Below are 23159 nucleotides of genomic sequence, written 5' to 3' on the forward strand. Positions count from 1 at the left end.
AATATAAGTCTTCAAGCTGTATGGCTTAAAACATAAGTGTGAGTGGTTGAGTAATTTTTCTTGCTCTCCATGAGAAGCCTGAGGTTTTCTAACACCTGTCTTCAGAATTTACATTAGCTTTTGTTGGGCTAGTTGTCATTTGACTATTACCCAAATTACTTGAAGTCTAATGTCTGTACTAAAACCTGTTAAAATATATTAGTCAGTTTCAGTACTATTGCATTGTTCAAGTATAAGCTTATTTCAGTCTATGATATGTGATATATTTGGAGGAACAGAGGCCAATGTTCTGGAAAAATATCTCACAAATTAAGATTAGTCCTACAATAAGAAGGTTTGCAATGGAGAATCCCTATTGGTAGTATAATGTCGTCCAAGGGTGTTTTTTATCTACAAATTGTTAATCATATTCCCATAATTATGAGATGTGTGTGTATAACAGACAATTTAATACATTCCACCTTTAAAAGCATAGGTGTGAAAACTAAAATATAAGTAAATTGTCCAAAGTTTATTCTCATGAGAAGTTCATTTATGTTCATAACCCACAATACAGGTATCATCATCATCACCATCATCATCATTAATTTATGTATGTTTCAGCTATAAGTGTTACACAATTAAAATACAATAAAACGAAAGCAAAACCAATATTTTCCATTTAATTAAATTAAAGCTCTTATAAACCATCCAGAAATGTTCCTGTTCTCGATTACAGCTAGGTCCTCCTCCCTCATTTGCAATGCATATTGAATGCATGGTGATTTTAGTAGAGTCATCTCAAGGTCTACTGCTGTCACTGTGTATGTCATCTCTGAGGCCCCACAGTGAGCTGCCAAAACCAGGATGATCAGGAAAAGGTACACTCTGAAAGAGCCTGAGGTCAAAGACTATCTGATCAAAGGAGAGAGGTTCATAAAATGGAAGGAGGTAAGAATTCAAACATTCCTTTTCATGATATGCCACTCTGAGGAACATGGTCAGCAGCAGGCAGCATACCTTTGTGCACAGTTTGTGCATTTATCATAGGATAGTACTAGTGTTGTGCTCTTTGTGCTGTGTTCTGTTACAATGCTGTCTAGAAGCTATGTAGGTCAGTTTCAGTACTTGTGAACTTTTCCTGCAGTTTTCCATTTTCCATTTTCAAAGCTGGAAGGGTTCTGATATGTAAATGGAAACTGCACCCTACAAAGTTGGAAGTATTAGACAGTATAGACTTTATGCTGTTGTTTTAGAGATTTATGTAGGACCATAATTCACTATACTACATTTTATATTACTATTTATTAAATCATGATATAATCTCATTTAAGGACTCTACACGTACTACACCAGTTATAATGAAAATTGATCCTAAAGGATTCTACCTCTACTGGATCAACCAGAGTAAGGTAAGCAGTAACAGCTGTTTTATCCATATTAGATTTACAGCTTATAGTGCTTAAGCACAGCAAATCTCTCTCTCTCTCTCTCTCTCTCTCTCTCTCTCTGTCTCTCTCTCTCGCCCCCTCTTGCCCTCTCTTGCCCGCTCTTGCTCTCTCTTGCTCTCTCTCTCATCCTCTCTGCCTGTACAAGGAGCAGCATTTTCATGCTGTGTTAAAATTTAACTTTTACTTTGTCTTTTATCATCAAACACTTCAATTCATATATGCATTTTGTTTAATTATGTCTGTGATCAAATCACTGCTAATAATTATTAGTCTGTTTGTGTTTCTCTTTATTGTAGGAAATAGAATTCTTGGATATTGCAACCATACGGGACACAAGAACAGGAAAATATGCAAAACTCCCAAAAGTAATTGGGATATTTTCTCAATTATACAAATATTCTTTAACATGCTCATTGCTTACAGAACCCAATAGCTTCTCATTGAAAAATTTGTCGAGCAAACAATGGCATTCAGAATTTCAATATCATCATCTAATGTAGTGGAGATATTACTCATACACATACATATAAATGTACATGTGCCAGCATCCTCCAACACACACACATGAGTAACCGAGAGGAAGAGAAAGAGTGGGAGAAAGAGAGAGATCTATTGACCATATCATAGATGAGAAAAGTAATTAACTTTGACATTTGGAGTATCACCTGCTAAGAAATGGTAATGAGTATTTATGGGAGCCTGCAAGAGACAGCAGTGAGGAGATGAAATAAATACAAAATTTTATCTGATAGCTTAATTGAATGTTCTTTATTGATTATATGGTTTAGCTACATTGGGATAAAAGAGCTGTGTGCACTGATAAAGTGTATGACCTGTGCATTTTTCCTAGGACAAAACCTCTCACACACACACACATGCAAACAGCTGGGGTCTCTGATGCTGTTTAGAATTTGCATTAGGACAGATTTGCTTGTTCAGCTTGGATTGTACTCACAAATGCCTGTGTATGGAAAGTAGAGGCAAGGGCATTTAAAGTTTTGATGCACGGAGCCAGTGAGTTAGTCATTTCGGAACAGTATTTGTTTGATTGAGAATTACATTTAAAAAAATACTATGAAATAAGTGTGTTTTCTACTCACTGGTTATATATATATGTTAAATGGACATATCTGGAATGTTGTTTTCTGTCAACAGCAGCCAAAAGTTCGTAATGTGTTCAATATGGACTTCCCTGACAGCAATCATTTAGCCAGAACCTTAACAATAGTGTCCGGTCCTGACACTGTCAATCTTATGTACCACAACTTCTTTGCCAGCAAAGAGAAAATAGTACAGGTAAGACATTTCTATCATTTCTGCCTTTCATGGGCCGAACACTTTCTTAACAGATTAATTTTATTGCTAAACACAAATAAAGAATCATATGGATTGGGGAGAGCTAGTTTAGTATAACTAAACTCTGCAAACTGTGCTGATTTTAAAATATATGGTCTTCTGTGAAAATATCTCCTAAAATGTAGTCTAGATGGCATTTAATAATAATAATAATAATAATAATAATAATAATAATAATAATAATAATAATAAAAATCCATGTTATAGTATCATGCTTCTTATAGTGACATTGTAAACTTTGCTCTGCCTACTGAGAGTACTGATCTCGAGACTTGTGTGATGATTTCTAAACATATACAATAATGGATCAGTATGATAACTTGTCAGCTGTAATTCAGTCTTATTTGAGGCAATATTTCTGACATGTAAAAGCTTATTTCAAATTCTCAAGCCAGAACACTATTCAAGTGTTCTGCTGTTTATTAGCTTGCACCAAAGCCATGCAGACTTCCTAAATTCATTTTAATCTCTCCAATCACTCCAGTTAGTACCTGAGCCACAAATGTGTGCCACACATTTATGAGTTCTGACACTCCATACAAAGCAGCTCTGGTGGTTGAAGCTAGGCAAATGCAGTTTATGAGTTTACAACTACAATATCCTGTTCATGCATGCAGATCCATTACGTCCATATGTTGCAACATGTCTTTGAAGGAGTAGTTCAACCTGCTACAAGTACTGTGGCTAATGAGAGACAGCAGTGATGGTTGGCATGGCATCAAATTACTCCTCTGAAGTGCAAGTTTGTCTCATGCCCTCTGGTGGACACTTGAAGAGTAGTGATATAATATTGCTAAAGAGCAAGTCTTCCATTGTCAAATTTGCTCTGCCTACTGAGAGTACTACTCTTTAACTTTGTGTGATGACTTCTAAACAGATACGTTAATGGATCAGCATATTAACTCATCAGTTCTCTCATTATTTCACAGTCAGGGAGGTCTTGAACAAGGAAATACAATAAACAAGTGACACAGTAGATGACAGCCTCAGAAACTAATATCAGTGCTGTGCCTCTATGTTTCCTCTGTCTCTCTGGTGTAGAACTGGGCAGATGAAATCTTGGCAATTGCCTACAACTCTAAGAGGGCCAATATCTGCAGACAAGATTTCCTGGACAAAGTGTGAGACATAAAGTGGATGTGGTTTTGTTTTGCTATAAAAGCATTATGATCCAGTTGCATTTGCTCTGTTAACAAGTTCTTGCACTTGTATTTAAAAGAGAGAGAGTGCTTCTGTGCAGTTTTATTACTGACTGTTACAATATCAGATTGTAAGATTACAATGTCTTTCATTTAATCTGCTTGTCTGTTTGGTACAGGTATGTTCGTCTCTCACTGCATACCAACAAAGATGGCAAGATACCAGTCAAACAGTAAGAAACAGAAAATATATTGTTTTTTATGATAGTTTTGTCATGTTGTAGTATATGTTGTATTGGGTTTTATGTTGTGTAGACTGCTGTGTCTCTAAAAAGCCAACCATTGCACTGTAGTATCCATAAGATGTTTCCTGCTGACAAGAAAAGGGTGGAGAACGCACTGGCATCTGCACACCTTCCCAAGGGAAAGGTGAGAACTACATGGGTGTAAGGGAGTCATTTTAATTACATTTTTTTGTGTGTGTATTCAGTGATCACCAATTTGTAATAATGCACAAGAAATATTGAGTAATATTAACTGCATTAATACTCACCTTGTACCAAGTGCATAAGCTATATCTGCATGTTTATAATGTGTAGAGGTGGGGAGATGGCATACATGTTACAAATGTTTGTATCTTTCTAGTTTGATTCTATAAAGCCTGACGCGTTCACTGAAGCTGCATTCAAAACCTTCTTGTCAAATCTGTGTCCAAGGCCAGATATCTATGAAATCTTCACCTCCTAGTGAGTATGTCATTTTACTCCATGTTATGTAATACTCATTGCCTGAAAAAACACCTTTATCTGTATGTTATCTGCAGCATTCCCTGGGAAATGTACATTTATTGTAATGTGCGCCTGAGTGCCGAAGGGCGTGGAGCAGGACGCACAGACTCCCTCAAGTTTGTGAGACATTTAATGATATTCAACGGGGCACTCACACATAACAAAACAGTTAACATAAACACACATAAACAGTATTACACAAAGTGACCGTTTAACACAGACTAACTACACATCGACAAAGACTAACTTACATAAGCACACTACCTCAACAATGACCAACACACTTCACACTTTGATAAGGGTTTATATACATATAGACAAGATGAGGTGCAGGTGTGTGTAGGCGTGGCCACAAACAAAAGATCCTCCCACTGCACGTGGCGGGCCAAACCACGTCCTTCCAGAGGACACGAAAGTGTACACATAAACACAAACATACAGCACTGCAATGCCCAGTGCCCACCCAGTACCAGGCGGGCCGGGTGCCGCCAGCAAGGGAGACTTCGCAGCGAGAGGGAGAAAGGCAGCCTCACTGCTTCTCTCAGGGTAGTCCGGTACACTCTCAACAATGCTGCGCCTGTAAACATAAAAGGCGCAACCACAAACAAACAATAGCGCCCACACATAAATACATATACTGCGCTGTGATGAGGGGCCCACCTTCCGTGCAGGTGCCTTAATGTGTCCGAGGTCTCAATGGACACGCAGGGGTGCACGTCCGCCCTGGTATCAGACGTACTACCCTCCAACAGTCCTCTCACCTGCCACTCTAGGACTGTCCTACACATCGACGAAGACTAACTTACATAAGCATGTTACCTCAACAATGACCAATACACTGCACACTTTGACAAGGGTTTATATACATATAGACAAGACGAGGTTCAGGTGTGTGCAGGCGTGGCCACAAACAAAAGACCCTCCCTCTGTATGTGGCGGGCCAAACCACGTGACTCACGAGAGGCGAGTGTTCCTTGACATTTATGATACTGTTTTGGGCATAATTTTAAGGTGGCATTACCACAATTTCACACAAAAAACACAACACGTTTGACTAGGAACATCCCAGCTTGTTTGTGTTTCACAGAGAAAACTGAATATATTCTTGGCACAGACAATTAGTATTGGCTGCAGATACCCTGTAATCATTTTGCTTGATTGCATTATAATTTAGCTCTTCCAAGCCCTACATGACAAAGGAGAACTTTTCCAAGTTCCTTTATGAGAAGCAGCGTGACTCACGGCTCAATGAAGAGCTTTATCCACCGCTACGGCCCGACCAGGTGAAGGCCCTCATCGACAAGTATGAGGCGTGCTCCCCTAACGCCAACCGAGGTGAGTCATTAGCTCCTGTGAGCTATCTCAACACTAGTAACTATACTGAAAGATGACATTTGGAGTGTATCACCTCACATCATCATTTTCATACACTGTATTTGAATCACAGTTTGAGAAAATTGTTTGTTTATGTCTATGAATAGTGTATATTTCTTATATAAAAAAACTCTAAATAAAGAGATTTATGCTGCTCTGTTCCAGGCCAGATATCCCCTGAGGGATTTCTCCTCTACTTAATGGGGTGTGAGACATCGCCTGTGATGTTAGACAAACTGGCCCAGTGTCATGATATGAACCAGCCTATTCCCAACTATTACATCAAATCCTCTCACAACACCTATCTCACTGGTAATATGATTCAAATATTTTATATTTTTCTTGTAAACCAAACACGTGTAGAAATTAAAAATTAGGATGTGCTTTGAGAAGTCAGCCAATGAAGCCTGTGATGATGATGTTCATGTATGTCAGTGAGGGCTGCAACATCCCTGATAATGTCTGACATTGTATCAACTATAAAACTCCATTGTTCTTTGAACATTGTCCACCAGCAAAATCTGTTTTAGGTGATAGAGCCCAATTAAATAGATTACCATTACTCTTTAGTTTTTCTTAATTAATTTATTCATCTTTAATTCATTCATTCTGTATTCAGTCTCTTTTGTACACTTCAGCATTTTGATATGTCATTTGTAGACTCTGTGCAAATTGTGCTAATTCTATTCTGTGAATATTACAGAGCCTTCAAATGACTAAGTGGTCCTTTCAACAATTCTTCATCCGTGTGTGTGTGTGTGTGTGTGTGTGTGTGTGTGTGTGTGTGTGTGTGTGTGTGTGTGTGTGTGCGTGCACAGCTGGCCAGTTCTCTGGTGTCTCCTCTCCAGAGATGTACCGCCAGTGTCTACTTGCTGGCTGCCGCTGTCTGGAGCTGGACTGTTGGAAGGGCAAACCACCGGAGGAGGAGCCAGTCATCACCCACGGCTTCACCATGACAACCGAGATCCTTTTCAAGGTCAAATTTCCTCTAATCAGGGCAGCAGCTGTAATTGTGAGATAACATCCTTACAAGGAGTTTGTGATGATGTTAGCACAGGCAAAATATGTTAGTGTCAGTATGTTGAATGTTCCTTTACATTATATGTACAACAAGCAAACCAGTTCAGTCAACTGAGTCAATTGAAGAAAAGAAAAACAGATTAATTGGTTACAGTAAAGGTGCTTTAAGGTACTTCTAGAAAGTGTGTCTCATAAAACAGTTGGTGAGTGTATAGTTGTCTCAAATACTTCATATGTTTTAGGATGTGATTGAAGCTATTGCAGAGAGTGCATTCAAAACATCAAAGTATCCAGTCATTCTCTCCTTTGAGAACCATGTGGATTCGTAAGACACTTTTGCTATACACCACACTGTCTTCATCTCTTTGCACTGCACTGTAGATTTCTTTTTTTTTGAGGGGGGGGGGGGCACACATGGTATAAATCATCTCTGTATCTCTGTTCACTGGGGTTTTTTTTTATTCTTAGAGTAAAGCAGCAGGAGAAAATGGCTAATTACTGTAAGACAATATTTGGAGATGCTCTACTCACTGAACCCCTGGAGAAGTATCCAGTAAGTGATTATGTGTGAAGAGTCTAGTGCTTAGGATCCATGCAGAGTAAACACTGAGTTACCACTGAATGTAAACACTGAGTTAACATTGAGTTAACACTGAAATTAAATACTAAAAAAGTCAGTCAATTGAACTAAGGACAGTGGTTCCAAATGAATTGTTTCTTTAGCAGTGCCTTAAACATTTGCATTATTTAAATAACACGGCAGTATATAATTACATTCAATATTAGTTTAATAGTAATTATTCATTTATGAATAGCTTATATAATCATAAAAACATTATATTATTAAAGTGAACACATGATCTCATTTATTATATTCAACAGACTTTTAATATAACTACATAAGACTGGAGAGTCACTTTGAATATCAATTTGGCTACTGGATATACTACTGTACATACCTAGTAAATAATTTATGATGATATTTAAATTTGCGGTTATATTGGATTTTGTTGTGTGAGAGAGTTGTTTTGGTTTGTATTGGGCATTGCTCGTAGCTGAAGCCAGGCCAGCAGATTCCAAGTCCTGCTACGCTGATGGGAAAGATCCTGATCAAGAACAAAAAAAACAGCACACCAGAGCCCAAAGCAGACCAGGCTAATGTAAAGAAAGCACCTGGTCAGGATCAGCAGCAGGGTTCTGGCAACCCAGCTGATCCCAGCCAAACCGCCCCTGCTAACCAGGAGGGTCAGGGTGAGAATGCAGCACCCTAAGCACGGGACATCATTTCACCTGAACGGCAAAGATAACTGCATGCACAGTCAACAGTGTCATTGTGTTCTGTGTCTTTGGAAAGGAGAGCTGGCCATGGAGTCAGAGGAGCCAGAGGAGCAGGAGGAGCAGGATGAGGAGAAGATGAAGAACTCCGATGAGGTACACATATATAATACCTTTTCTCTACTGGTAATTCCATACACCAGATGCGCCCAGTTCCACTCCTGGAGAACTGCAACCTTGCAAAGTTTAGTTGCAACCCTAATCTAACACACTTGATCCAGTTACTAGGATTTTAGTGGTATCTATTAGAGCCAGGTGTACATCTGGCAGTTGGCCACCCATGCCACACATTAACTTACAGTTTTTGGGTTGTACATGATGCTCTGGCTATCCAAAGCCTGTTGTCATTTTAATTTGTTGTTCATTCATGAATCAAAATTGAAGCAATTAGATTATATTCCATTTTAATTTGTTTCCTCATTGTTAGGGAACTGCTGGACAGGAAGTAACAGCCTATGAAGAGATGTCTGCGCTGGTCAACTATATACAGCCAAACAAATTCATCTCTTTTGATAATGCTAAGAGTGAGCCCTGTCTGACTTGTTTTAATTTGATGCATAAATGTTCTAGTCTAATGCAGCTCCAGGGTTGCTGACCTTTTGTTTAGACCTTAAGTTCCTTATTTCAAACCATAAATAGCCTCACCTTAAATTATTTCAATATGTGGAACTACTGCAGTGATTAGGCTTCCTTTGGGATTTCATTCATGGTTTTCTGTATATTTCCAAGTATAGAAAAGAACAAGAGTTATGTGATCTCCTCTTTTGTGGAAACCAAAGCAGAGAGTCTGATGAGCAAAACTGCTGTGGAGTTTGTAGAGTATCCTTTCAGCTCTTGAATCACCAACACTGGAAGAAAAATATAAGGATAAAGGATAAGGATAACGCAAATGTAAAAATCAACTCTAAAATAGCATTCAGAATACAGGAAGTTTAAATAGCACTCATTAGCTATAACGTCAGTGTTCTCATTGTTTTGATTTAATCACTAACCAGTCAAACAGCTTCCTTGTGATAAATGATGAAACAAAAATCAGATGGGACATGAAATCAGCTGTGTTGATCTCACACTTCAGTTACAGCCTCCTCTTTCAGATTAGTCACTGACAGAAGTTTGATGTATATGTTTATGTTTTTGTAGTTTTTACATAAGTGTGTCAGGAACTTCCTTTACTGCGTATTCCAGATATAACAAGAGGCAGATGAGCCGTATTTATCCAAAGGGAACGCGCATGGACTCCTCCAACTACAACCCTCAGCCCTTTTGGAACGTAGGATGCCAGATGGTGGCGCTAAACTACCAAACCATGGGTAACAGCCTTTCTTATTTATTGGCTTGATATTTAACTCATGCGGTAGTTTTACTCAGACAATCATGATTACACATGACGTATGTAAGTCTAATCCAGTCTAGATTTTGGAAAGCATTCGTATATATGGTATATAACGATTGCCTGCTATCATATTAATAATAATAATAATAATAATAATAATAATAATAATAATAATAATAATGGACGTTAAATTGTACTGCCATTACAATTCAAAAGATGTCTTTTGTTGAGGACACCAACTATCATAGGCCCAGTAATTTCCATTAATTAACTGGATGTGTTTGACTTGTAGATTTCCCCATGCAACTGAACATGGCGCTGTTCGAGTTTAATGGGAGAACAGGGTACCTTCTCAAACATGACCTGCTGCGGAGAAACGACAAGACGTTTGACCCCTTCACAGATAGGTTTGACACCATTGTGGCCAACACTCTCATGATAAAGGTAAGTCATACTTAACAGAGCACCCAGTGTACCCAACACACAATAGAGGCTGCGATGAGCATTATGTAGATCTTGTTAGTGTTTGTGTGTGTGTATGTGTGTGTGTATGTGTGCACGTGCGCATGTGTGTGTGTCTTTCTACTTCTGGGACTTAACTGAAAGCATTGCCAAGTACAAATTTCTAATTTAGATGATTTGACTCTCTGTCAGACCCTTCAGTGAAAAATGGCTTCATGTATTTTTCATACATGTACAGTAATGTTCAAAGGTCTTAGGCCATGATTAGATTTGTTGTTTTAGCAATGGTATAATGACCATAAATAATTATTTCTCAGTCTCTATAGTAGAATATGACCAGAAAATACAGGAAATTTGCGTGCAACAAAAAAATCCCCCCCAGCTGTAATAGGCTACAGTGGCAAGTATTTAGTGTGAACTCCCCTAATACTGAGCAATAGCAGGAACTTGGCTCTATTAAACCTAAATGGAATGGAATGTGAAGGGGATAATACTTCAGTTCAGTCTCCCCAAAATAGTTCAGGATGTACTTACTACCAAGGGAGGTCACACTAAATACTGACTTTTACATGTAGATGCCATTTTGTTCAGATTTTTTTTGTGTGTGTGCCTGTGTGTGTGTGTGTGTGTGTGTGTGTGTGTGTGTGTGTGTGTGTGTGTGTGTGTGTGTGCTTATTTCCTGTATTGTCAGTTTGTATCTTAATAAAGAGACTGAGAAATAATAATATATGGTCATTACCGTTATCATAAACAACAAATCTAATGGTGGCCTAAGACCTTTGCTCTGTACTGTATAATTGTAAGATGTTTTCATGTGCATTTAGGGTGTGTCCATGTTTTTTATGTACATTTTCAACACTTCCCTCATTCCATATGCATAAAGGTCTACTCAGGCCAGTTCCTCTCTGATAAAAATGTGAAAACAGCAGCGGAGGTGGAACTCATAGGTTTGCCTGGGGATTCCAAACGCAAGTACCGCACCAAACTGTCGCCCACTGCTAACCCCATCAACCCTGTGTGGAATGAGGAGTCATTTGTGTTTGAGAAGGTGTGTGACACATCTAGGATACCCAAGTGGTGAGATGTTATCAGTGCAGAAAACTTTGACATGGTTTGTTTTTTCTGAGCATATGTTTAAGTTCTTGCAGTTTGTCAACAGATTCTGTTGCCAGAAATGGCATCTCTCCGGATAGTAGCCTATGAGGAAGGAGGAAAATTTCTTGGTCACAGAATCATACCTGTTGATGCAATCCAATCAGGTAATTTAAAAGGGCTGTGTATGTCACAGTGGTAAATATGTGCCCAAATATGTTTGTGTGTGTGTGTGTGTTTGGTGTCTGCTGTTATGTATACTTGAATATTATTTAGAATGTAAATATTGCTGTAAGGGTGTTTATAACATATACACAATATGTATAAATCTATGTGCTAAAAACAATTGGTGTGTGCTTGTGTACCTGTGTGTGTGTGTGTGTGTGTGTGTGTGTGTGTGTGTGTGTGTGTGTGTGTGTGTGTGTGTGTGTGTGTGTGTGTGTGTGTGTGTGTGTGTGTGTGAGAGAGTTCTCCAGGATTCCACCATATTTGCCTGCGTTCAGAGAGTAACATGCCTCTGACTCTACCATCTTTGTTTGTCTACATTGAGGTGAAGGACTACATCCCTGCTGCTTTTGCTGGTATTGCCATTTCTCTACTGAAACTAAGGTTTCCCTCTGCAACATTCTTTTGGGTTCTTACAAGCCTTATCATTCAGGGTTGTAATTCTATGTACATGCTTTGATTCCCAGATTTCACAGATGCTCTCTTTAATCCTGTAAAGTCTTCAAAGCCAGCAAAACAGGAGGCAAGTTTTTAAATACAGTACAGTTGCACAGAAAACTGGGCCCATCCACCTAGCCTTGACAACATACCCAGTGGATTGTAATTTATCCACATGACTTTAAAGGATATACATACACTTTCTCAAGAGTACTTAGTTGTTTGCTAAAGTTTGAAAAATGGTAGCTGTAAAGTACCTATTAATAAATGTTATCTATTAAGTAAATAATCTAAAAAAAAAAAAAACTTGAGCCATCAAGTCATCAGTAATGGGAATGATCTAAAAATAATTAAGATGTTGCAATATATTTATCCGAGTGCTCTGAATCTCGTATGCTTCCAGAGTGCCACTTATGTAAGCCCATATGAGTTGCCTCTTGCATCTGCTCCTGGGTCTCTTCCTGTAACAAGTAAGTCAAATACCCAAATATTTTCTCTTTGGAGTATGATCTATAATGCCCTGCTTGGAAAAAATAAAAATAAAAAAATTTAATAGTCTTTTTTTTCTGTAGCAATTTTTGTGATGCGCGTGATGTAAATAATTGTCCAGCAGAGGGCGATATTAATCCTACAGCTCAAAACGGAACGTCTGCCGCTGACACGGGCATCTCTGACACAGAGTCACTGGTCTCAGAGCCCACCGCCCTAGCAAAGCTTGGCTTAGATGAAAAACCAGCACTGTGTAATCAAGAAGCAGACCCTCCTGCACCACCTTCTTCTGGAGGTAAGGGGTACTCATGAACAAAATGTATTTGCCATAGGTGGATGTTGGATATTATGATCCTAACACAGGTGACCAACTAGTATGATCTGATTATGAACCAGATTCTTCTGAGGTCCAACCTAATTCTGTGGACCCTAGAACCTCAGAGGAGCCTCTGGAAGTAAATTCTGCACTGTGTAGAATACCTGAGACAAAAACATCAACACAACGTCCCCCGGATTCCTGCAATATGCCTGATGAAGAAGTGGAGCCAGAACCAGCATCAGACATTGAACCAGCTGCCAGTGTGGAGCAGGACTCCATGATAGAGTCAGGTTCTGTAACTGATGCAGAATCAGCTGTAGCCACTGAGGAAGTCCCTGTTTCAGCCCAAAGTTCAGATACTTCCATGGTCTTGGATTCAGAGGGTATGGCCTCCTAATTCTGCACAAGGGATTGCAGGATCATTAGCAGGATCATTTATATCACAGGCTATCACAAGCTATCAGAGATGTAAACTAATGCAGAATGAGCTGTATTGTTACAGTGTTGTTTACTGGTGCACAATAGCCTTTTTTTTACATGTACACTGACTGTCAAACATAGTATGACAAATGCATGGTTTCAAAAGGTATTTGCTCTAAATTACTTTAAAAAGCCTCTCTTACTCTCTTATTTACCAACCTTTTTTCTTTGTCTCTCTCTCACACTAAATCTCTCTGTCATGCACACATTCACATATACACACACACAAAAACAAAAAATATATATATAAAAAAATTATATATATATATATATATATATATATATATATATATATATATATATATATATACACACACACACACACACACACTCACATATATATATATATATATATATATAAACACACAGCTCCATGCTCTGTTACCTGTGAGGAACTGCTGCAGCACAAGAGCTTCGTGAAGGTTACCAAGAGGCAGGAGAAAGAGATGAAAGACCTGGAAAAGAAGTTCCAGAGGAAGAGCGAGGAACTTACTCAGAAATATAGTGACCTCTTCAAATCTCTCAAGAAGAAGTCCTCACTCAAGAAGAAAGAGTAAACATGAAGCCAACTACTGTTGTTTTTTGGTCCTATATCTTTTAGGTCCTATATGTTCTCTGAATATGTACTCTATGGACCACAAAAGGTTCTTTAGAGCTCTGAATTTGTAAACTCTTTTGCATACACTTGTGTTCTATTTGGGGTACCTCAATGGATATGGCCAAAATTTCAAGTCTTTGTTATAAATCTTAGATAAATAAAATGTTTAAATTATTATGCAAAGAGTAAGTCCTAATCCTAAAATATAGCATCATTCCAAAGAAAAGTTTCAAGTTCCCAATGCATAAATGGGACACATTTGAATAACCAGTGCCCTCTCTTCAACCAATCAAACTTATATGTAGGATTTAAGATCTACAGGAAAGTAAATAAAATAGAAATGTTTGTCTAGGTGTGGATAAATAAAACACACAAGCATTTATATACATTTTGCAGTATATCATAAAAATTGATGCTCATAGGTCAGCCTTTATTAGTTACTAAATATGCATTGTTTGCTGTGCAGGGCAGATACTGAAGGTGTGGATGCAGTGCCCAAAGCAGAGCAAATCACTGAGCTCAAACAGAGGCTGCAGACAGAGCTTCGGGCCCTATGGGTGGAACAATATGATCAGCTAAAAAAGAAGAAAGAGCAATTTGCCACTGAGGTACCAAACCTGCTTTCTTTCTCTGCCTCACTAAAACTATGATTATTTGGGATATATTATCTGTATTCTGGTGGCTTTCCAGAAATGTAAAGAGTCTGTAAATTTAAAAATGCAAATTTATATGAATAATTTCTGAATAATGAAAAACTAAATAGTTAATGGGTGCCCAGTCCATTGAGGTCAACTATGTGGCTCTCTGAACCCTGGATAGCCACAGTACTGCAGTTTTTCTTGTTTTAACACATTAGATCAAGCTCATGAAGGACTTAATAACTAGTTGATGAGTTGTGTCAGGCTTTTCAGTATCACAGGACCAGATTTAGTGACTCTTGGCCTTGAGGCAGCTCAAGTACAACACCTGTAGTACAACACCTGAATGCACTAATTAGCAAAATGTCTTTGGAGATCTCATTAGTGAAACCAAGCAGAGTGTTGTGCATGAACCGAGTTCAACCTACCAGCTAATTACCAAGTCCCAAGCTCAATCAAGTGTGATTGTGCATAGAAACCATTAAACTGTGCATTAATAGGAGCCTCCAAAACTAGAGTTTAATACCTATGCCTTGGGCATTACCAGTGTTATAATCACATCATCCTTCAACTTGGCCATGGCTCGTACTCCTGGTGTGCTACATGGAGATGGCTTTCTCAGCCTAGGTTGGATTTATGCTCATAAGGATTAGGGCTCACACCAGACTCTGCCCCTCCCCTTCCCCCAAACACTACACTCCAAACCAAGACCTGTGACTAATTACAGATTCCAGTTCATTGCCAAAGATATTTTTTGAAATCACTGCTATAGATGTGAGAGCTAGCCAAGTGAGGCAGTGGTTTTAACATAAATTCCTATCCCTCATGTTGAAAGAAAAATTTCATATTTTTTACATTATGTAATAGAGCTGGAAAGAAGCTCCTGTCACACATAGCAACTGAGCAGAATCCTCAGGGAGTGCAGAAGCACTTGGTACATCTTTTTTTTTTCACTTCAGTGCCGGCTAACTCGGTTCAGTAACCAGTAATTAAACCTGAAATAGTTTGTCCATGATACTGAAGTGGGAGAATATCTTCACCTGCACATGAGCTAGGATCCATTTTTCCCTGGCCCTACATATAATTAACATTCCAGTTAGCCAATCTCAATGCAGTATCATCACATGTTAACTACGCCCATTGGTATTATGCTTCATCCTCAGGTCATCTGAGACATGTTTCTCACCATCAGAGCCCAAGCTCTGACACCGTCCACCACCCCCACCCCCCAATTTATGAAATCATCATCAATGAGGTTTAGTCGGGCCTCTTTTCTGGATTTTAATACACATGCACTTGCACATTGCCCACAGTCACTTCCACATGGGCCAAACCAAACAGTAGTGCTAACACATTCCTCTCCACAGTGGGTCTTCTTTTCTTCTCAATTTCCACAACACAATAAAATGCTTAGATATGCTTGCTTATTATATGCTTAAGGCATGAACAGACAGATTTGTGTTGGGGTAAATGTATTCATTTTTGTTTATTAATAGTATGTGATTAATTATTGTGTATTACATATACATAATTCAACATTGTGAAAAAAAATATCAAGTACACAGAGTAATTATGAACTGCAAGAGCTAGTTTAGACATTATTAATCTACTAGTTTGCAATTACAAGTCAGCAGTGAGATACTTTGAGTCAGCAGTGGGATATTGATTGCTATCACAGCAAGTCAGTGGCAAAAACATAATCATGGGTGTTTGTGATAGAATGGCAGAAGTTACGTTCTCCGTTCTCTTTCTCCTTTAATATATGGCAGAGTGACTGTGCCCAGACAGGGCAGCTGGTGTGTCCTTGGTGTGTAAGTGCAACTTCCTGTGTTCTGTTTTTCTGTGTCCTGTGTTAAAGCGTTTGGCAAAGCTGCTAGAGATGGCTACAGAAAGACACTCTAGTGAACTGAAGGCACTGAACAGGTTTGTGTGCATGTATGTGTGTGTGTGTGTGTGTGTGTGTGTGTGTGTGTGTGTGTGTGTGTGTGTGTGTGTGTGTGTGTGTGTGTGTGTGTGTGTGTGCATGTGCGTGTGCATGCACGTGTCTGTGTGTGTAGCTGTGTGGGTGTACATGTGTGTGTGCCCTTGACCTTTTCTGAGAGACAAAAATACAGAAATGAGTGATGAGTCACTTTGTGTTGCAGGCTATTTAGCTTTCCCATTCTCCTAATGGATTGCAGTGCAAGGTGTGTGTGTATTTGTGTGGGTGGGTGGGTGTGCATGTGCGCTCACACTATTTTCTTTTATGCTGAAAATATTGTGATTATGAATCTGTGGTTTTTGTTGTAGCCACATAATACTGATGTATTTTGCCTGTACTTGCCTGTACTGTTGATTGTGTGCCTTCATTTAGCTGCTCATGCTGCTTTGCTTTCTCTTGAGTTGGACTGGATATATTTGTAAATGCTAGCTAGTGCTTCCAGTCAAATTCAAGTGTATGTATATGTGAGAGACAGAGAGAGCGAGAAAGTGTGTTCAGTCAGTTTCTGACTGATAGAGTTCTGTAACAGTCATGCTTTCCTATTTTCAGTGAAAATAAAGAGGGTAAAAAGAAAGAATCAAAGCAGTCAGGTTCCAAGAAGAGCAGGTAACACACACACACACACACACACACACACACACACACACACACAGAAAAAAAAAAATCGTTATAACAAGTATTTTGTTTTCGTTTTGGATGCAAAGATGTCCAGGCCAAACAGTATCACCCATTACTGAACAGTAATGAAAGTGGCAGGAATATACTTGCTTTTCTGCTCCTCATAAAGGGGGATCAAAGCATATTTTTGTCTTTTTACAGCAGACAGCAGGGCTTACATGTGGGGCTCTTGTTTGCACTCTTCACGTCTTTCTCTGAATAATTAATATACGCACTTGATTCACATATTTCGCTTATTTGCATGGGTCAAGGCCTTCTTTAAGGCTGTTATGAAGTCCAGTGTGCAATGCATGACTCCCTAGTCCCACCGTAGGCTGCAAAAGCATACTGAAACATGACAGTGTGCCTTCAAAGTCCTTTGTGTGTGAGCCACCTCAAAGTGAGTCACACATTGCTTTGTTTTATTGTAACACTGTTGCGCACTGACCTAAGCCTGCTGCCCTGTGTATTCCAGGCTGAAGAGTAGCATGAGCATGGACCAACTCGACAAGGACAATGATGGCCAGGTAAACCATGCTGTCCAAGCAAAGGAAGTTACGGGTGGTGGGATGGGGGGGTGTTGGGGATGTCTGACAGATGGGAAGAAAGAGCATAAGAGAAGATGAGAGCATGGATGAGTGGGAGAGTAAGCTGTAGAGCTAACAAGTGGTCGGACCAGTAACCATGGCTACTGTAGAGAGCTTGTAGACAAAAAAGCCTTGGATTTGTTACACATGTATGCATACATGCACCCCCACACACACATACATGAGGACACCCTGACTGAAGAGTGGTTCTCTCTTAGTCATGCTGTTTACAGCTGGTGGGGACAGTGAGCATGTGGGACCTGACTAATTCTCCTTCACATATTGGCTCATCAAAATTCATTCAGTGTTTTTGTGTCATCAAGCCATCACTAGCAAATCTGGAGTGTCAGAACAATATGGTGCCTGCATTGTCAAAGAAGAAAGTTTGAAGGAATTCATCTAGCTTATAGCCTGAAATTAGACTTGGTGGAGTTTTCTGAAAAGAGCACATGTAAGACAACAGAACGTACGGGGGCGGATTTCAAAGTGTCTCATTGTCACATGCCATGGGAATTTGTCTCATTTCAGATTTTTTAAAATTCAAACATCCACAGAGGGTCAATATCTTTAACAGTGCAGATTTGTTCAGTTCTTGCAGTAAGCTTTTACAGTTTCTTGGCTTCTACTAAGACGTTGTGCTAAGACGTTGCTCGCGAGTAGTGCATGAATAGTGGACATGTCCCCCCCTTCATATCGCTATTCATCTCATTCCTGTATATGCACACAAATCCTCTTGTTCCAGTGATGTATCTGGGTTCTGATATGTCAGATGTTGGAGTTTTTGCAGAAATGCCCATGTGTGGTCATGGGTTTGCGTGTGTGCATGCCTGCATCAGCCAAGGATAGAAATTTTCCTCAAAAGGTGCATTCTGTGCATCTCCAGAACTTCCTGAACTAAAAAGAAATCACTGCATCCCTCACATACTGTTAGTGTGTGATGTTTGTGCTTTTTCTGCGGATGCCAGTGTGTGTTTTGTCACTATGGGATGTTTAATTTGTTCTTTTTGTCCTTCAAAAATTGATCCTTGTATTAAAGTGGGCAGTTATTGCTACTGCTTTACTCAAATATATTTGCATTCATCAGCAAATAAATAGATGCGTGCACACACTCATTTACATGTCATATAATTCACACTCAGTTGCATAAATGTAAATACATTCAATTATATAAGCCTAAGTGTGAGAAATATGTATCCAGTATGAATCATGTGGAAAGGTTAATCTAACTGGTTCTTTACCACTCAGTCTATAGGCAGTGGTAGAGATTCAGCACAGGAAAAGAGCCTAAGGAAGAAGCAGACTGCCACTCTGGCTGACATCAGGCTAGTGACCAGCCAGGTAACCTGCATCTACACAGTCTCATCTCCGTTCCCTTTAATTGTGAGTTGAATCACATGGAGTGTGCATTTGTAAGGGATATTCATTATTTGGCCTATCTTGACTACTCTAAAAGCTTGTCCTGTTGTTGAATTAGAAGCAGTTGTTGAATTTTCTGCCTGCCATAGTTAGGGTGTTGACCTCATTGCCTATGCTGACGTGATCCCATATGGAAAGATTAAAGTCAAAAAAGTAAATCTCACATTTAATGCACATTGGATCAGATTACTGCTCTTTCTGTCCTTGAAGTATTCGTAATCGATGATAGCATTCATACACAGTTCACCCAAACATTACAGTGGCTACTCAAGAACTTAATTCAAGGTAAATATATGTGCATTTCTTTCTGATATTAAAATGTTGTGTGGGACAACCAAATTTCAGCACCACAGGGTCACTCTTGACTGTATATTTTTAAGTGGCCAACCACTTTTAAACCTGTAATGAAACCGACACGTACAAACTCCAGGAACACTTCTATGCCCAATACAACCAACTTAACACCTTTAGCCATGCCACTACCACATCAGTGTCCATGCCCCAAACAATACTGCATCACTAGTGGACCTGCAGTCAGAATCTGACCAGTGATGAATGGGTAGAGTGTGGCTAACAACAGTCAATAATTGTACAGCAAGTCATTGTACTTCTAAAAATTAATTAGGTGTATCTAATACATCAGTCAATGAGTGTAGTCAAAGCATCTGTTTTGAATAAGGTGGCTGGTGACTGTATCTAATTATATATATTATTTAATATTAAATATTAGGCATTCTAATCGTGCATCTGACATAAAGCAAAACCAGTGAATAAGCTTTAACCTCCCACCTTTTCACCACTGTGCACCTTCAGCTGAATCAGGAAGCTGTGTCAGATCATGTTAAGAAGATGTGGGCTCTGCCATGTGACCTCCGGGAGGCAGTCAACAGCTGTGTGAGCCCTCACTTCCCTGAGCAGGTGGACAAGATCGGGGAATCCAGGCCAGAGCATGGAGGACACTATGGCCATGTCTTCCTTGGCTGAAGTCCGGGTAGTTATTTGGCTGCTACAGGCCCAGTGGTCCAGGATCTCATGGTAGAGTACACTGATCTTTCAGTAACTTATTTTTATCTTCCTTTTTGTTCACCATGCAAAATGTTAATATAGTCTTTAAATGAATTGTCTCTTTGGATGTGAAATGGTTTTCCCCAGACGTTTGTGGTGGTAGCTGTGGGTAGTTTTGTATGCAGTGTCTCCAATATGTATGAGAGGTGGAGGGGTGGAGTCCTGGTTACAAGCTCAATACCTGTAGTGCTGTTATGTTACAGGAATGTGAATTTTATTTTTAACATATATGAAGTGTTTGTTACAGAATAGTTCTATGGCCTCCTTATAGCTTCTGTCACAGGGACATAGTTTTATGGTCTTTGTTTATAGTATGACTGTTACAGATATCTATGGTCTCAGATTAGCTCCTCCAGAGCCACTGTCACAGGGGCATAGTTCTAGCGTCTAGGGTTGTTTAGGACCACTATACATTTGTATGCTATCAGTCTGGAAATGAAATTTGTATCACCCTAATTAATATTATTAAACTAAACAAGAACACTTAGGTATGAATTATAATGTGTTTATTTAGTAATCTTTTGGGTTTATGTAAAAATGTAAGAAATATTAGGTTTACAAAGAATAAAATATGTGTTTCATTTATTTTTGTTGAATTTAATTCTGATATGTGTAAAAGAAAATCATTGATAAAATACTGAAATGTATCTGTTCCTTGACAGTACTGGGTACATTAAGTGTAATATCATAGAAGTGTGGTTTTCATAGCAGAAGTGAGGTTTCATTATGAACCCATAAGAGATTAAAGTTGTAAACATCAGAATCCACATTTTATAACTATAATCCTTTAATGCTTCTATCGGATCACCATCTCCTCCAATAAATGACACATTTATGAGTGCTAACTGGCAGAAGACTGCCGTTCTGATTTTCTCAGGACACATATTGAGTGCAGACACTGTGTTAGTTCATCACATTTCAAACTGGACTCACTCTTTGAAATCACTCCACACACCTACTCATGAACTCTGTCTTTCAGCCAGGCAATTATTAATCTATCTTGTTGAAACTGTGCCCTGGATAAGATGGACTTGGCTTGAATATCACCAGCCATAATAAAAACAAAGATACACTGGGAAGATAGGTGGCATTATCAACAATATCTCTCATTTTCGGATGCAAGAACAAAGGAAAATTATTGTTATAAGATTAGTGGCAGAAAGTAGACTGGGAGCAAGTGGCATGCAGTCTCTATAAAGGTATTGCCAAAATATACAAACACCAAATAGAGGCAGAGTAGAAGAGAGGTGCCCCCAGAGTCCTGTGGCACAGGCCCCACCGAACCGACTGTGTGAAGACCTTAGAAACACACTTGGCAGATTCAGCTCTAATTTTCCTTAATTACCACTATTATGGTTCCAGAAATGGTTCCCTAAAATGGCTCCCTCACTTTAAATTGATGAGATGAGTGAAGAGCTTTGGCATACATGAGCAGACCTGAATATCTGAAGGTAGTCTCTTGGTAGTCTCTTGGCTGGGTAAGAAGCAAAACAAATATCAATATAATCTCTGTCCTATAGCCAATGCTGTGGTAATAATCCTACTTGGCTATTGGTACTTTGTAAATTACATGCTATGAGTGAGGCAAACAATAAGATGCAGCAAAACAGGGACAATACAGCCTGATAAGTAGTTAATAAAGTACAATTAAGTAAAATGAAACAAGCATGGAAAAACTCTTTAAAAGTAATCTGCCAGAATTAGCTGTGGAACAACTACAAAAGTAAAATTCAATTCAATTCAATTCAGTGCAGCTTTACAAAAATTTCCATGGCACCCAGAAACAGTTTTTGAAGTGTAAAGCACCACTGTCACCAAACCTATATGCACCATGTGATCCAAGTTTGCATTCCTTAATAGGAAATAAGTGCAGTAAGTGCAGGAGTAAGCCAGTGCAGTATTGATAATATCAACTTAATATGGTAAAACTTATTTTCTGGTTTTTGTAAGCTGCCACGTTCTGGACTAACTCAAACTCTTACTAAACATCTAGTTATCAGGGCATTACAATAGTCCAACCTTCAGGAAATTAAATAATTTCCTAGTTTTTTGGCATCATGTATGGATTTCATAGATTTGCAATATATCGAAGATGAAGGACAGATACCTATAATTATTACATATGTATATTAAAGAACAGGTCAGGATTGGTTTTGATGCCAAGGCTTTTCACAGTTCCTATATATATATATATATGTGTATGTGTGTGTGTGTGTGTGTGTGTGTGTGTGTGTGTGTGTGTGTGTGTGTGTGTGTGTGTGTGTGTGTGTTCGTTCGTCCGTATGGCCACGCCCTCCCTGTGTTTCCCACCTGTTCCTCATTGTGTATCGTTAGTGCGCATATATATATATAAGTCTCGTGTTTAAGTGTGAATGTTGTTGATGTTTGAACCCTGTTAGCCTGCGAGCCACGTAGTTGTCCTTGTTTTGTGTTTCAATAAATGTGTCATTGTGTTGTACACGACTAGTCCCCGGATCCTGCTCTGCCTCCTCGCATTACAGTGTGTGTGTGTGTGTGTGTGTGTGTGTATTTATATATATATATTTATTTATTACATACATTATTTATTATATATAAATCTTCAGATTGTTATATTTCATATTTATATTTGTTTATTCTTATTCATTTTTAGTTTGTTTAGTTTAATTTAGATTTTGTTTATTTTTACTCTTCTACTTGAGTAGTAAGGTTTAATAGGGAAGGTAAATAGACAAAAAGCCAGAATGCATTTTGCTGTTTGTACATGGAATAATAACCAGTACTGAATTAACAGCATTCATGTAAATCAAGGTTGACACAAATATACAGCAAAAGAAATAAACACTGTAGTTGGTTAAGGTGCTTGACTTATAATCACATGGTTGCCAGTTCAAGCCACACCACTCTTGGGCCCCTGAGCAAGGCTCTTAACCCTCAAATGCTCAAAGTTGTACTCAG

The 23159-nt window shown here is 38.8% G+C and overlaps 1 protein-coding gene across 1 annotated transcript; it reads left to right on the top strand.

The window, feature by feature from the left end:
* The first annotated feature begins 846 nt into the window (after positions 1-846).
* On the top strand, positions 847-20736 carry plcb2 (phospholipase C, beta 2). Its single transcript, XM_035532899.2, has 33 exons — positions 847-930; positions 1314-1391; positions 1727-1795; positions 2586-2726; positions 3828-3907; positions 4105-4158; positions 4279-4354; positions 4571-4671; positions 5888-6048; positions 6253-6399; positions 6906-7063; positions 7350-7432; positions 7576-7660; positions 8163-8358; positions 8483-8538; positions 8870-8966; positions 9177-9261; positions 9628-9752; positions 10068-10219; positions 11121-11285; positions 11397-11496; positions 11806-11910; positions 12022-12077; positions 12396-12462; positions 12606-12776; positions 12878-13183; positions 13650-13833; positions 14345-14486; positions 16375-16439; positions 17047-17103; positions 17630-17681; positions 18987-19079; positions 19971-20736. Exons 1-33 carry the CDS (start codon positions 847-849, stop codon positions 20139-20141), a joined length of 3762 nt encoding a protein of 1253 aa, XP_035388792.2. The 3' UTR covers positions 20142-20736.
* The last annotated feature ends 2423 nt before the right edge of the window (positions 20737-23159 follow it).

The sequence above is a fragment of the Electrophorus electricus genome, chromosome 10 (assembly GCF_041902795.1).
Source record: "Electrophorus electricus isolate QZ-2024a chromosome 10, ASM4190279v1, whole genome shotgun sequence".
In the NCBI taxonomy this organism is placed as follows: domain Eukaryota; kingdom Metazoa; phylum Chordata; class Actinopteri; order Gymnotiformes; family Gymnotidae; genus Electrophorus; species Electrophorus electricus.